The sequence below is a fragment of the Temnothorax longispinosus genome, chromosome 1, assembly GCF_030848805.1.
Source record: "Temnothorax longispinosus isolate EJ_2023e chromosome 1, Tlon_JGU_v1, whole genome shotgun sequence".
Taxonomy (NCBI): domain Eukaryota; kingdom Metazoa; phylum Arthropoda; class Insecta; order Hymenoptera; family Formicidae; genus Temnothorax; species Temnothorax longispinosus.
The window spans coordinates 26,955,805-26,971,187 of NC_092358.1; the positions used below are offsets into that span (position 1 = coordinate 26,955,805).

At 34.9% G+C, this 15,383-nt stretch overlaps 1 protein-coding gene and 1 pseudogene across 2 annotated transcripts; both read left to right on the forward strand.

The window, feature by feature from the left end:
* Nucleotides 1–624: 624 nt before the first annotated feature.
* On the forward strand, nt 625–8,190 carry LOC139822204 (trehalose transporter 1-like protein; annotated as a pseudogene).
* Nucleotides 8,191–8,334: 144 nt separating this feature from the next.
* Nucleotides 8,335–15,327, forward strand: LOC139822226 (facilitated trehalose transporter Tret1-like). 2 transcript variants are annotated; one of them, XM_071793839.1, is made up of 6 exons: nt 8,335–9,364; nt 11,114–11,297; nt 11,514–11,685; nt 12,010–12,282; nt 12,979–13,287; nt 13,556–15,327. In XM_071793839.1, the coding sequence occupies exons 1-6, from the start codon at nt 9,202–9,204 to the stop codon at nt 13,982–13,984; spliced, it is 1,530 nt and encodes a 509-aa protein (XP_071649940.1). In that variant the 5' UTR covers nt 8,335–9,201; the 3' UTR covers nt 13,985–15,327. The 2 variants fall into 2 exon arrangements, with proteins under 2 accessions (XP_071649940.1, XP_071649948.1); XM_071793847.1 differs by lacking the exon at nt 8,335–9,364 and adding an exon at nt 10,220–10,849.
* The last annotated feature ends 56 nt before the right edge of the window (nt 15,328–15,383 follow it).

Here is a 15,383-nt window from a genome sequence, read left to right on the forward strand (position 1 = left end):
ACAGAAAATGATGAACATGAGCAGTTTGTTAGAGTGGACATGCGTTGTGGTTTTTAAAGACACTTTGAGGAATTTATATTAATATCATTAAAAATTATAAAGATAATTTTATTTCAAGCTGTGCGATTATCTTTAAAATCGCGTTTAATTAATAAACACGTAATGCTATTAAATTTTAGATCAGATACTACTTAATATTATTAAGAAAAATTTTTACTTTTATCAGATTCTTTATTTGAATTTGATTAAACAGAAGCTCGGACTTTGCGAGCATCGTCGTGTAATTTATTTTGCAGTGTGTTTTGGGTTTGTATTTCTATCAGAAGGAGGTACAGCACGCGGATGACGTGATAGAGCAGATATCCTGGTTGCCAATGGTCGCGCTTATCGTCTACATTGCCACGTACAGCGTAGGCTGGGGTTCGGTTCCATGGGCAATGATGGGTGAGATGTTTGCCTCGAATGTCAAAGCTAAGGCTTCCAGTATAACAGTTTTCTTCAGCAAATTATTTCTCTTCATCACCACCAAATTCCCCGTCGATCTTGAAGAGGCGTTAAACCGCAAGTCCGCAACTTCTGGATGTTCGGAGGATTCTGCATTCTTAGTATCCTCTTCACGGTATTGCTGTTGCCCGAAACGAAAGGCAAGACTCTGCAGCAAATCCAAGATGAACTCAATGGAGTGACTTCAACTATATACGTCGAAAATAGGACAAAGAAGTTATGAAGAGAGAACGCTCGCGTCCGATCATCCTGACGAATGGTATACGTTGAATACCTGATGAATTCGCGAGACACTTTGAAGTGATTAGATATTTGTAAAAAATACGTAGGGTAAAGTTTTATAACATATTTAGGGATTTGCTATTATTATACAGTGGAGAAGAATCAAGCAGAGAAATGCGGATAATATATATGTGCCTATATTACTGTTAAATTTATACAAGTATAATATATAGGTAAAAGAGGAATGTCTTTGATGAGCTTGGACCATGTTTAGTCTTTTGTTACTAATATTGCTTGAATCATAAAAAAAAACGGAAAACGGAAAACGACATGATCAATGAAGTAACGATAATGAAATGAAAGAAAACGGAGATTTTATATAATCATATGTTGTACGCAGAGATAATTTTGTTACTTTCTACATGGAACCAAGAATACTTGTTTTTCAAAAACCTTTACACAATGACTAACACGGTTCATAGAATTATATAATGCAAGTCATACCATGCATATTTATAAATACGCTTGCGATACTTCGTTACGTATTATTGTATGCACATATATATAAGCTTCGTTTTCTAGCGTAAAAAAAGTGTGATGTGCCAGTAAACTTTCCTACGTTTTCAAGCAAGTTCCTATTTGATCCGTAATTAGGAAACGTGGGGCAACAATAAGATTCTTTTGCTTGTATTTATCAAGATTTAGTATTGCGTGTGCTGGACGTGGCGTGTAAAAGTAAAATAAAAAACAAAAAAATTAATTTTTCGGCGTATTTTTTATTCACGGATTAGAGACCAGTCATTTTGTAATACGTCTGCATGGAAAAAGAAAAACGTAATTATTAACAACGACAACTGCAAATATATCGAAATTTAAAAAGATGTCGAGTATCGTTTAAATTTGATATCTTTAAAACGCCAATAAATTGATGAAATTACGCGAAAAAAAGAAAGAGGAAGGAGAAATATAAAGTAACTTTATTATAACTAATATTTCTTAGTAAAATCTTGACAACAACAAGACGGTTATCGATATATTTAATTATCTAGAAAAGACATAATTTTTACATAATTTACATATAATATAAATTATTATAATTATTTGAACAAATTAATCTTAAGAAATAATACATAAACATTGTATTATTAGTTAATTCACATTAATTATCTAAGTTATGTCATTGAACAATCTGAGGATGCTGATACGTCTACGACTTCGATGACTTTTATTTCGAAACTTCTCAAATACTTGAGGAATTTATATTCGAGTTTAAGAAGCGCGTACTGAGGGTTCAAGCGGGAAGAGGCGAAGATATTCTTTGCTGAAATTCTGAGTGTATTCACTTTTGCTGGAGTTGCTCCAGGATCCAGTCTAACATTTTAACGAGATTTTGAGTAAAATTCCGAAATAAATTCCGGTGTATCTCTTTTTTTTATAACACAACCTCGTCTCGATCAAAGGCATCCTTTTGATGAGGAAATTTTCTAGACACCGTTAATGACGTCGCGCGACTTTAGCCATGGTGCTTTGTTTCAGGGTCTAGGTCTTGAGACGTCGGTCGTTGCATCCCTCACCCTTGCACACTGCAGCGATGGCGATTTGAGATCGCGCTTTGCAAGAAGCGGCAAAAGAAATGAGTGGAAGAAAGACGGTTAGAGAATATGATTCCCACTCGAGACAATGAACAGACAGAGCGTTCTTGTAAAGATTATGCCTACAATCTTGCAGCACTGAGTTTTTCTTCGGCAGCGTATTATACACCCTAGTTAGAGAATTGGTAGAGTTGAACATACGCGATAGGACCCGCACTGTCGGCCATCGCTATCTTGAAGAAATGACAGAGAAAGGTTCCAAGCTCCCTCAGTTCCTGGCTGCAACGGCGGGTAAGTCCGCGTCTGTTAATAAAGCGAGTTTACATCTTCGAGGGAAAAAAATCAAATTAATCCATTGTCAAAATGCCGTTTTTTTTTCATTTGTTGGAGTCTATTTTTTATGTATTTCTTTAAAATAATTAAATTTTAATTGAAAATTTTTAATTGTATATTTATTTTTAATTGCTTAAAAACTGTATTGGAAGACGTTATTTGTGCTAAAGTTTTAAAATTGAAACTTTAATTATTTGATATTTAAATTTCTATTTCGGAATTTATAAGTTATTTATAGTTTTATAAATTCCACTATAAAGTAAATAGATTTATAACGTGATTTAAAATTGTAAGATAAATCTTATCGTGGCTGATTAAACGATAAGAGAAGTGTCAAATCGTTCGGCATGTGCATGTGCATAAAATCATATCAAACAAACATATACATACTATATATTCAGCGATTAAGTAGATTTAATTACAAGTGAGCAAGCGATATTATCGAAAACATTACGGATTAGATATGTTTACTTTATACGTTTACTAGAATTCCATTAACGAACACATGTGCCACGAACACATTATTAAATAATTATACATTGTACCTATTAAGTAGTTAGAATATTAAACATTTATTCGCATTATTATAACTGTGCGCTTTTCATTCTGCCGGCAAAACCTCCAATAATTCGAGACAGTCAGATATCTCCCTTAAGAGTTTTTTTTTTGACGAAATAAACATCTAAGTTTAATAATTAAACATTTAAATGGATAATACGTTACTTAAGCGCGAGAAGAAGTTGCGAATATTCCAGCAATTACTTAACGTTGACTACGTGGTACTTTGTTTTTGTATATCCTGGAATTTTATACAATCACAGGTAGTCTATGTGTCCTTGCGGCCGGTGCAGCTGAGGGGTGGACGAGTCCAGTCCTCCCTAAATTGCAAGACGATGGCGGACCTTTGGGGTCGCCGATCAGCATCGAACAGGGTTCTTGGATAGGATCTCTGGTGGCTGTCGGTGCTTTCTTCGGCAGCTTCATGGCGGGATACCTCGGAGACAAGTATGGTTATATAAATTAATCATTTACAATTGCACGCACGAATAATTTCGAAATATAGCAATTTAACTATGCGTCCTATTTCTTAAGCTTACAAGTTTGAAACTAAAGAAAGGAACCAATCTTTAAAAAGAAATAAAGCACGTATCAGATTCAAATTCTTAACGAAGACTGAACTAAAGACGATGAAAAATTGATTTTTTTTCTGCTTTTATAGATGGGGTCGTAAACGAACATTGCTATTTTCTATGGTGCCGTTTATAATTGGGTGGACACTCGTTGCCACTGCACATCACATCGCACAGCTTTATGTCGCTAGATTTATATTTGGATTAAATATAGCTATCACGTTTACAATCCTTCCTATGTATTGTGGCGAAATCGCTGAGGTATTTTGAATGAGTGTACAAACATTTCTACGCATAGTATTTAAGGTATCGTGTTTTTTTGTGTAAAATATGTCGATTATTTAGTACTTAATTTAATGTGTATAAATTGTATCGTTTAATCAATTTGTTCATAAATTTTTTTGCTGGGTTTTCAAACGATTTAAAAAAGATTTAAAGACAGTCTTTGTTTGTTGAGAAATATTAAAATAATTATATTGTTCGTTATGTAATAACGAAGTAACAGATGATATATGACTATTGTTATATTTTTTCAGACATCTATCAGGGGAGCGTTAGGCTCTTTTCTCCCGCTCTTTGAAACGATCGGTATTCTATATTCCTATTCTATTGGGCCATTCGTTAGCTACGTGGTCTTGTGGATCCTATGTGCCATCCTGCCGGTGATCTTTTTGTCTGCTTTATAATGATGCCAGAATCTCCGTACTACCTTCTCAGTCAAGGTCTCAGAGATGAGGCAATCGCATCTCTAGCGAAGCTCCGAAGTAAACCCAAAGCAGCTGTCGAGAAGGAGGCCGATGAAATACAGGTAAGTCAGCAAAGTAATAATTAATCAATATAATTTTCTCTTATAAAACCTACCGCTTAAAATTCTTAGTAGTAAAGAAACATAATTCAACTCTTAGTTGAACTTTTACAAATTCTTTGTTAAGAATAAATATATTTTGTGGTTTGACAATAAGAGCCAAGCGCAGTTGTTCTTTCACAATCTTTATCATTACAATTATATATAAGGACTCGTGTACGTTTCGACTCTTTCTTCGGGTCATCTTTGTTAAGAAATTCTAGTTGTTGGAATATTTAGTTTTCTGAAAAACTGTCCGAAAATATGTGATCGGTATAAACTATTCTAATAAATTTCTAATTGCAACGTGTCCGTTTATAGTGTCGTAGATTTCTCGAGCGACAAGGTAATTGCTAATGTTACCTGCACTGTTACGAACATGTACGCGATCGTTGATGAACACATCCGAGTACATATTGTCCGTCAGATCACGTTAGACAAACGAAGTCGCGGCTAAGGCCGTTCCTTGATCTTAAACAACAATGAGGGATAGTTATAATTGACGTGCAGAGTCTCGCAGAACTGCAGGTTGCACGCGACTATATATTACACGAGAAAAAATAGCTATAGCTTCAGCGTTGGAACATTTACATAATAAAATATAATTGCAAAAGAAATTAACATTGAATACAATTTTGAGGAATTAAGAGATCCGATTATAAATGGACAGCAAATTTGCTTCACTGTTAATTGAAAATTTGTTTCTTAATAATAATATGGTCGTTTTATTATCCTATTTATTTTTCAGAATATTTTAGGCAAATTGTTACGCACTCCAATTTTTATATTTATTGCTTAATAAATTTGTCTCGCTTTTGATTTTTCAGGTGATACTTGACGAGGCTTTCAAGAATCAAGCCAGTTTCTCGGAACTGTTCAAAGTAAAAGCGAACTTCAAGGCGTTGATCTACACATGTCTCATGGTCTCCTTCCAACAATTTACCGGTATCACCGTGGTGGAGTACTATTTGCAAGATATCTTTATAGCTGCCGGAGGTCTCGTTCCAATGGAGATAGCGCCGATTGTCATTGGAGTCGTGCGGGTGTTAGCGTCAACAGTGACACCCATGGTTGTCGACAGGTCAGGTAGAAAGATACTTCTCGTTTTCTCCGGCATCGGAGAGACAATCAGTTTGGTGAGTAATTGCCTCTGTTTTTAGATTTGAAATTGATCAACAATTAATTAAAATAATTACACTCATAAAAAAAAAATTAATTTGATTTTAATCTGGGATGTAATTTAACTTAATTATGAGAACCTCGTTATGTTATATCTTATTTTGTTATTGATACTGAGTACATATTGCCTCATTGACATATTGCCTAATTACCAGTAGAAATAAATTATAATAGCGTTAAAATTGTGCTTTAAATATAGGCATAACAACTGATATTATTCAATGTAGAAGAAATATACAAGAGAGAATATCTTATATAAAGAAACATCAGAAATATGTTACTATAGAAAGTATACGCTTGATCCATATCGAGTCTTGTATTTCTAAGAAACCAATTGCAATTATTTATAAAACATTGCATAACCGATAGAGTTAATATTAATTATACAATGTACACTTAGTTTTAAAGCATGATAGTTTAAAATAAATTAATATATGACTTAGTGTTTAATATATCTTGCATTGAAACTTTTACAAAGTTTTTATATTATTTTTTGTTTGATAAACAGCGAATTGATTCAGAAATTAATAGAGTGTGTGATAGACACAACGCGGATTTCTTTTTTGTTTTATGGAACGAGTTGCAATTTTGTCGCTTTGCGACAGAATGATGAATCTAAGCAGTTTGTTAGAGTAGACATGGACATGAGTTGTCAGTTTTAAAAGCCTCAAAAAATTTATATTAAAATTATTAAAATTATAAAAATATATTTTATTTCAAGATTATTAATTAAACGCGTTATCTATAAAATTGCGTTTAATTAATAAGCACAAACTGCTATTAAATTTGAGATCAAATACTTAATATTAATAAAAAAAATTGTAATTTTTATTAGATTCTTTATTTGATTAAACAGAGGCTTATTTTGCAAGCATCGTAATTATGGCGTTAATGAGATAAATTAAAGAAGAATTAAATTTTGTAATGTATATTAATCTAACACTGATAGTCATATCCTATAAATATTTTTTGACGATAACTTTTACATATTTAGCGTGAATTTTCGCGTGCCGATTATTTCTCATATTCACTGATTGCATGCTGATCGTTAAATGCATTTTCTGGTAGTGCGTTTACGATCGGCATTCATAATTACACTTGCTACCAATGCCGCAAATTACGGCATTTAATGACTCCTTCTTTTATCACTCATCTCACCTTCGAGGAAATCATTTTCGGCGCAAACGACTTAATTACCTGATAAAGAGGATCGAGTCACGATTCTTTCTGTAAATCGGATAAAGATAAACGCGCGACACGGTAAAGTCCTCATGTTCGATAATGTCTGCTTGATGTAGGAAATGTAACAGCGCATCACGCGGATGTACATTGCAATGCGAGACGAGGAAGGTAGAGCATCATTATACATACGGGTCATTATTACGTATTCCGATGGAATGCGATGGAATACATCAGACTGTGTGTGCACGATGACATAATTTGTGCGCGACAGAAGGCAGACGCGCGTATGATAACACACGCAGAAACGAGTTGAAAAAATTCTTTCTTTTAGGATCTTTTGAAACCCGAGTTGTTTTTTTCGTTGTTATTAGGTACTTTGAAAGATATCTCTGTACTCTGGGAGTTTAACAATTGTAAGAAACTTCGGAAAATTGTCATAACGATGTGTCAACGTAGATCATAATAATTCCAGCGCCGAACATGTTCAATAGCACTGAATTTCTTTGTTATGCAAATTTTGACTTTAAGAGTGCAAAAGTCTTTTATTACGAGCTTGTCGTGTAAACAGGCATTTATTTTGCAGTTTGCCCTGGGCTTATATTTCTACCTGAAGGAAGTACAGCACGCGGACGACGTGGTAGAGCAGATATCCTGGTTGCCGGTGGTCTCACTCATCATCTTTATGATCACATTCAGCATAGGCTGGGATGCAATTCCATGGGCAATGACGGGCGAGATGTTTGCCTCGAACGTAAAGGCTAGTGCTTCCAGTATAACGGTTTTCGTCTGCTGGTTCTTGGCCTTTGTCACCACCAAGTTCTCTATCAACCTCGATAAGGCATTCCATGGCATGTACGCGACCTTTTGGATGTTCGCAGGATTATCTTTCCTTAGTATCTTTTTCACGGTATTGTTCTTGCCCGAAACGAAAGGCAAGACACTTCAGCAAATCCAGGACGAACTCAATGGAGTGACATGTCGAGAAAGGAATGAAGACGTGAAGATGGAACATTCGCGTCCGATTATCCTGACGAATGGTGTACGCATAAACACCTGATGAATTCGCGAAACATTTAAAAAAAATTTTATATTTATAAAACATACGTGGCATAAAGTTGTATAATATATTTAGATATTTGATGTTATTTACTGCGGAGAAGAATGAAGCAGAGTATTAGAAATGCGGATTATATATATACACCTATATCCCATTGCCAATTTTATAGAGATATAATATAAGTCTTTAATAAGTAAAAAAGGAATATATATTCTTGCGCTTGGACCACCGTTTAATCTCCTGTTACTAGTATTGCTTGAATCATAAAGAAAAACGGAAAACGGATCAATTAACGAACGATTGTTCGACAATATAAATGAATTGATCAATAAATATGTTCAGGAAATTTAAAGGGAGTAAAACGGGGATTCTACCTTATCTTTACTCATATATCATATGTACGCAGAGACAATTTTGTTATTTTTTACATGAAACCAAAAATATTTTATTATCTTCCAAATATACCTTAACATAACGCTTAAAACGGCTTACAGTAATTGTATGTTTATATAATGCAAGTCATATACGTATATTTATACATACGCTCGCGTTAATGATACTTGCTACGTATCGCTGGCAATTTTGGTAGCGCTGCAATTTGCAAATTGGGAACTTGTTTTCAAGCGCTTCACCGCCTGTCCCGACTCTTTGATGAAAAATCAACAAACCTTTATTTTCGCCCGTCTGCAAAATAATTCCTTATTTTTCTATAAAACAGAAATATAATTATTAATTAATTTCATCGCTTTATGGCTGCTATTTTATCGTCATTGTTGCCTCATTTATTACAAAGCTGATTAAGTTACTACCTTATCTATTATTTTAAAGTAAATTGGTAAAGAACTCTTCTCCCCTCGCAAATTTCATGATCAAAATCACGAATTGGGTTTAATCCAGCATTTTAATGAGATCCTGAAAGTAAAATTCGGAAATAAATTCTATCCGTCTATCCTTTTGTTTTTCTATAACTCGACCTGCTTCTCTCGGTCGAGGGCAGCCCTTTCGATGGGGGAGCTTCTTCGAGGGGGACACTGTTCTGCGGCGACGTCTCGCCACCTTGACCACGGCGCCTCGTTTCAGGGTCTAGGTCTCGAGACGTCGGTCGTTGCATCCCTCACCATTTCATCGCAGCGATAGCGATTGAGATCGCGCTTTGCGATGTGCGGCAGAAATGAGTGGGAGAAAGACATGGAGACGATTAAAGATAGAGAATATGATCTCCACTCGAGACACATACGCAATAGGACCACCGGCCATCGCTGTCCCGAAGAGATGACGGAGAAAGGTTCTAAACTCCCTCAGTTCTTGGCTGCTGTGGCGGGTAAGTCAGCGTCTGTCAATAAAGGTTTGCATCCTCGAGGGGAAGGAATCCAATTAATCCATTATCAATACGCTGTTATCTTAAACTCATTTAAGTCTACTTTTCGTGTATTTCTTCAAAGCAATTTCACTTTAATCCGAAAATTTTTATTTGTTTTTTTAATTTTTTATTACTTAAGAACTGTGTATATTAAAAGTCCTGCTCATTTGTACTAGAAGTTTTGATAGCGCAACTTTAATTATTTCATATTTAAATTTTTATTTTTGAAAAGAAAATTATTAGACTTATAAATTTTGCTATAATTACACGTAGATTTATAACGTAATCTACAGTTGCAAGATAAATCTTATCGTGCGGTTGGTTAAATCGATAAGACAAATGATGAATCTTTCGGTATGTGTGTGATATAATCGATGAATGATTTAATTACAGAAAAAAAATTATCAATTAAAAAATTTTTTACGATCAAAAATGCACGTGGCATCACGTGCCATCCGTGTTCTTTCCCTATTCATATTATCTCGTGGCATATTCATGTTTCACATTGCAAAGCGACGATTCCGGGTGCACATCTCTATGGATCCTGTATATATTCGCAATAATACTTGGCATGGATTAATTGTGTAAACGACAGATAATCACTATCACCTCGTGTCAGACGTTATCAATGAGAAAGTTAGTAATTTACGAAAGTAACTCAGTAAGTCAGTAACTCGACAATCACGTATTATCGCGCGTGCAACGACATCAAGAGAAAATAGTCTCACTGCTGTAGTGATACTTCCACGCAATGAGATTTCTATCTAGTCCAGTAATCTTAGGATTTCACTTCGGAAAAATTCCAAGTGAGGACTCATTTTGAATTTTTCCGAAGATTGATCGAATTTTTGTCTAAAGTTACTGGACTAATCTGTGTCATATCTTACTTGCGTATATCAAGAAGAATCGTCGACGTTGAGTGCGCAGGCAAATTGATGATTGCGCAGACAAATTGATGATTGCGCACTCTTCAAAGAGGATTGTTACGTCTTATAGGACATCTAAAGGACATCTTGAAGTTATCTTATAAAATTGTCTTTATAACGTTTTTAAGACGTCCTGATTTACGGTTTCTTTAGAACATTGTTTTAGTCGTATTCTACACATGCGTGTTGTCTCGGTTGTTGTAGATTATAATTTGGAAGTTCCATGCCAAATCGCTTTTGAGGAACAAAAAAATGTTATATTTGGTTTGTGTTGGATGAGATAATATCAACTAAAATCGAGTGCTGATACCTGGTCTTTAGAGCGGACCACATCAAATAAACATATACAATGATTAAGCAGAGTTGAGTTGATTTAATCATAAATGCGCAAGCAAGAAAACATTACCAATTTGATATGTCTACAAGAATTCCGTTAAAGACATTGGAATTATTTTTATTGGTATTACCCAGTTATTCTACAAACACATTATTAAGCGCATTTATACTTTCTACCTATTAAGTAAGTACTTATTAGATTATTAGAATATTAACATTTATATTCGCATTATCATAATTATGTGTTGTTCACTGCCGGTAAGATCTCCAACAGTTCGAGGCAGATAGATATCTCTTAAGAGTTTCCTTTCTGATGAAACAAAAATCCAGCTTTAATAATTAAACGTTTAAATAATAGCACGTTGATTAAATACGAGAAGAATACTCCAACAATTATTTATCGTGGTATTTTCCATTTGTATATCCTGGAATTTTTGTACAATCATAGCTAGTCTATCTCTCCTCGCGTCTGGTGCGGCTCAGGGGTGGCCTAGTCCGGTTATCCCTAAATTGGGAAAGGATGGTGGACCTTTGGGGTCACCGATCAGCAGCGAGCAGAGTTCCTGGATAGTATCTCTGATGCCCATTGGTGCAACTATTGGCAGCTTTGGGGCGGGATACCTCGGAGACAGGTATGGATATATGTATAAATAAACCGTTCAATTGCACGCACGAATAATTTTGCAATATATCGATTTAACTATGCTATTTCTCAAGCCTTACAAGCTTGAAATTAAAGAAAGGAATCAATTTTTATAAAGAAATGAAGCACGCGTATTATATTCAAATATTTGACAAAAGCAACTGAACTGAAGACAATAAAAAATTGATTTTCTCTGTTTCTATAGATGGGGCCGTAAACGAGCATTGCTATCTTCTCTGGTGCCGTTTATAATTGGATGGACACTCGTCATTAGTGCAGGCCACGTGGCACAGCTTTATGTCGCTCGATTTATACTTGGATTGGCTTTATCTATCACGTTCACAATCGTTCCTATGTATTGTGGCGAAATCGCTGAGGTAAATTTATTGTGCATGCATGTACAAGCGACGCAAACATTTCTACGCATAGTTTTCAAGCATTATCGTGTTTTCTTCTGTTTAAAATATGACAATTAATTGGTACGTAATTTAATGTGTATTAATTTTTGTGTCGTTTAATCTCTCTCTTATTTAGTTTATAAAATCATTTTTACTGTGTTTTCCAAAGATATGTTATGCTTCGCAGAATGTATAAACATGATTAGAATAAATACAGTTACTATTTCAAGTCCTTGTTCGTTAAATAGTATTAATTAATTAAACTGTTTATTATATAATAACGAAGTTGTTATATCTCTTTAGATTTCTGTCAGGGGAGCGTTGGGATCTTTCCTTCAGCTTCTTAACACGATCGGTTTTCTATATTCCTACGCTATTGGGCCGTTCGTCAACTACGTGGTTTTTTGTATTCTCTGTGCCATCTTGCCGGTTATCTTCTTCGTCTGCTTTATGATGATGCCGGAATCTCCGTACTTCCTCCTCAGCCAGGATCGCAGAGATGAGGCAATCGAATCTCTAGCGAAACTCCGAAGCAAATCTAAAGCGGCTGTCGTGGAGGAGACCGACGAAATACAGGTAAGGCAGCAAAGCTGATAATTTTGTCTTATAAAATCCACTGCTCTAAAAGAATCTCAAGGTAAAGAATCAAAAAGAATCAAAGATAAATAATTAATTTAACTCTCAATTAATCTTCTATTAATTTTTGGTTAAGAAATTTAAATTGTTAAAGGTATATTCAATTTTATAAAAAAGTTTGTGCGAAAAATATGCGTTCGATATAAATTATTTTAATAAAAATTAATAATTTCGCGGCCGTTTATGTCTTTGTTGATTTCTCGAGTGACAAGGTAATTGCTAAAAAACTATCTGAACTGTTACGAGCACGTACTCGATTATTGATGTACATATATAAGCGCATGTCCTAGTATATATTATCCAGTCGCATTAGACAAATGCTATGATCTCAGCTGAGGCCGTTCCTTGATTCTAAACGATAATGTCGCACAGTCGTAAGTGACAATTATGACTGGCGTGCAATGCAGAGCCTCGAAGAACTGCAGAGTGTTCTTTTAGTCGTACGCAATTATAGGTATATTAAACGAGGAAAAGTAGCTATTGCTTCAGCATTAAAACAGTCTTGATATCGGAACGATAACTTTAGTCTTTACATTATCCCAATTATTTCAGAATATTTTAGGCAAACTGTTATGTTTCAATTTTCATATTTATTGTTTTCTTAATAATAAATTCGTATCGATTTTGATTCCTCAGGTGATACTCGACGAAGCTTTCAAGAATCAAGTCAGAATTTCGGACCTGTTTAGAGTGAAAGCGAATTTCAAGGCGTTGATCTACACATGTATCATGGCTTCCTTCCAGCAGCTTGTAGGCATCAACTTCGTACTGTTCTACATGCAAAATATCTTTATTGCTGCCGGAGGTCTTGTCTCATCGGAGATAACGGCAATTATCGTCGGAGTCGTACAGGTGGTAGCGTCAATGGTCACTCCCGTGGTTGTCGACAGGTCAGGTAGAAAGATACTCCTCATTCTCTCCGGAATCGGAGTGACAATTAGTTCGGTGAGTAACTGTTCCTATTTTTAGATTTAAATTTAAATTTATCAACGATGAATTTGAATAATTACTCTCATGAAAATAAGAAAGATTCGAGTATATTTGATATTTTTTAAAAAGGTTGGGCTTATAAATTGTAAATTTCACTTTTTGGATATCTAAACAATAGGTCTGTATAGATTTGGCATTATTATGAGACCTTAAACTTTTGGAATCCTTCCCTTGTTAGACTTTTATTACGAGCTTGTCGTGTGACCGAGCATTTATTTTGCAGTTTTCCCTGGGCTTGTATTTCTACTTGAAGGAGGTACAGCACGCGGACGACGTGATAGAACAGATATCCTGGTTGCCGGTAGTTGCGCTCGTCATCTACATTGCCACGTACAGCGTAGGCTGGGGTTCGGTTCCATGGGCAATGATGGGTGAGATGTTTGCCTCGAATGTCAAAGCTAAGGCTTCCAGTATAACGGTTTTCTTCAGCAAATTATTTCTCTTCATCACCACCAAATTCCCCGTCGATCTTGAAGAGGCGTTAAACGGCAAGTACGCAACCTTCTGGATGTTCGGAGGATTCTGCATTCTTAGTATCCTCTTCACGGTATTGCTGTTGCCCGAAACGAAAGGCAAGACTCTGCAGCAAATCCAGGACAAACTCAATGGTGTAACTTCGACTGTAAAGGAAGAGAACGGGACGAAGACGTGAATAGGGAACACTCGCGTTCGATTATCCTGACGAATGGTGTACGCTAAACACCTGATAAATTCGCGAAACACTTTGCAGAGAGTAAATATTTATTTAAAAAATACGTGAAGTGTAGTTTTATATATTTATGATATATCTAGGAATTTGATATTATTTATAGTGGAGAAGAGAGAGAATCAAGTACCAGATATGCAGATAAAAGTTGATATACCTCCATGTCAATTCGAATTAAAGCAACAAATGGAAATGCTAATTTTGAAGCAAATATATAATACCTAGTGCCTGTTGATTTCACTGCAAATGCTTTAATTGTCGGTGCGTGGGATGTCTTGAATGAATGATCAGAGATATCATCCATCAATATACAATCGTACATACATGCTAACATTTAAAAATAATTTGTTTTACATAATTATAAATATTTATTAATTAAATAAAGAGGGTTAACAAAATATAATTTAAAGACAGTGGACCTATTCTGTAACTCTTAACGACAGTTTCGTTATCGTTATATTGTCGTTGCGCAACTCAAATATAACGATAAAGAAACTGCCGTTAAATTATTTAATTATCTACAAGTAATTCAACTGGACAATAATACTGTTAATTGCAAGCAAACTTATCTTATTTGTTTAAATAACAACAAAACTAATCGTTCTTAAAGATAAATTTTCCTGCACAGATTAAAATGCATTTATAAATAAAAAATAATCTTTTTAAGCTTTGTGTGATTCAATGTCTACAATACAAATATCATTTTATTTGATAGTATTTTAATATATCACAAATACGTATAGAAATAGTTTAGCATATTCCTATACGTATTCTTTAGCGAGGAAAAAGGTGGAAAGAAGATAAATATTATAATTTGCTAAGGAGCACAATATTGAAAGTTTAACGAGTAGGTATATGAGAGCAATTTTGGTAGCGCTATATACTTGCAATTCGGAACTTGTTTTCAATTGCACTTCGCCGTCTGTCGCAACTCTTTCACGAGAAATAAACTTGCCTTTATTGAGAATGATTGAGTTACTTATCTATTATTTTAAAATTAAAAATTGGCAGAACTCTTCTCTCTCCTCGCAAACATTTTAATTATGAAAATCACAAATTGAATTTAATCCAACATTTTAATGAGATCCTAAGTAAAATTCGGAAATAAATTCTCATCTATGTTTTTGTTTTTTTATTATTCCATCTGCTTCTTTCAGTCAAGAGCATCCCTTTCGATAGGGTAGCTTGCTAGGAACCGTTCTCTGCGGCGCCGCCGCGCGACCTTGATCATTGCAGTTTATTTCAAGGTCTAGGTCTCGAGACATCGATCGTTGCATCATAATGCAGCAACGGTGATCGACTTGCAATTGAGATTACACTTTGCGAAAAGTGGCAATACGGATGA

Bases quoted from the DNA above. Each gene is read 5' to 3' on its own strand.
- LOC139822226 (XM_071793839.1), top strand. From the start codon at position 9,202: ATGTGCGGCAGAAATGAGTGGGAGAAAGACATGGAGACGATTAAAGAT. The intron at 9,365-11,113 runs GTAAGTCAGCGT...GTACAATCATAG, and splicing joins GTTCTTGGCTGCTGTGGCGG to CTAGTCTATCTCTCCTCGCG. The intron at 11,686-12,009 runs GTAAATTTATTG...ATATCTCTTTAG, and splicing joins ATTGTGGCGAAATCGCTGAG to ATTTCTGTCAGGGGAGCGTT.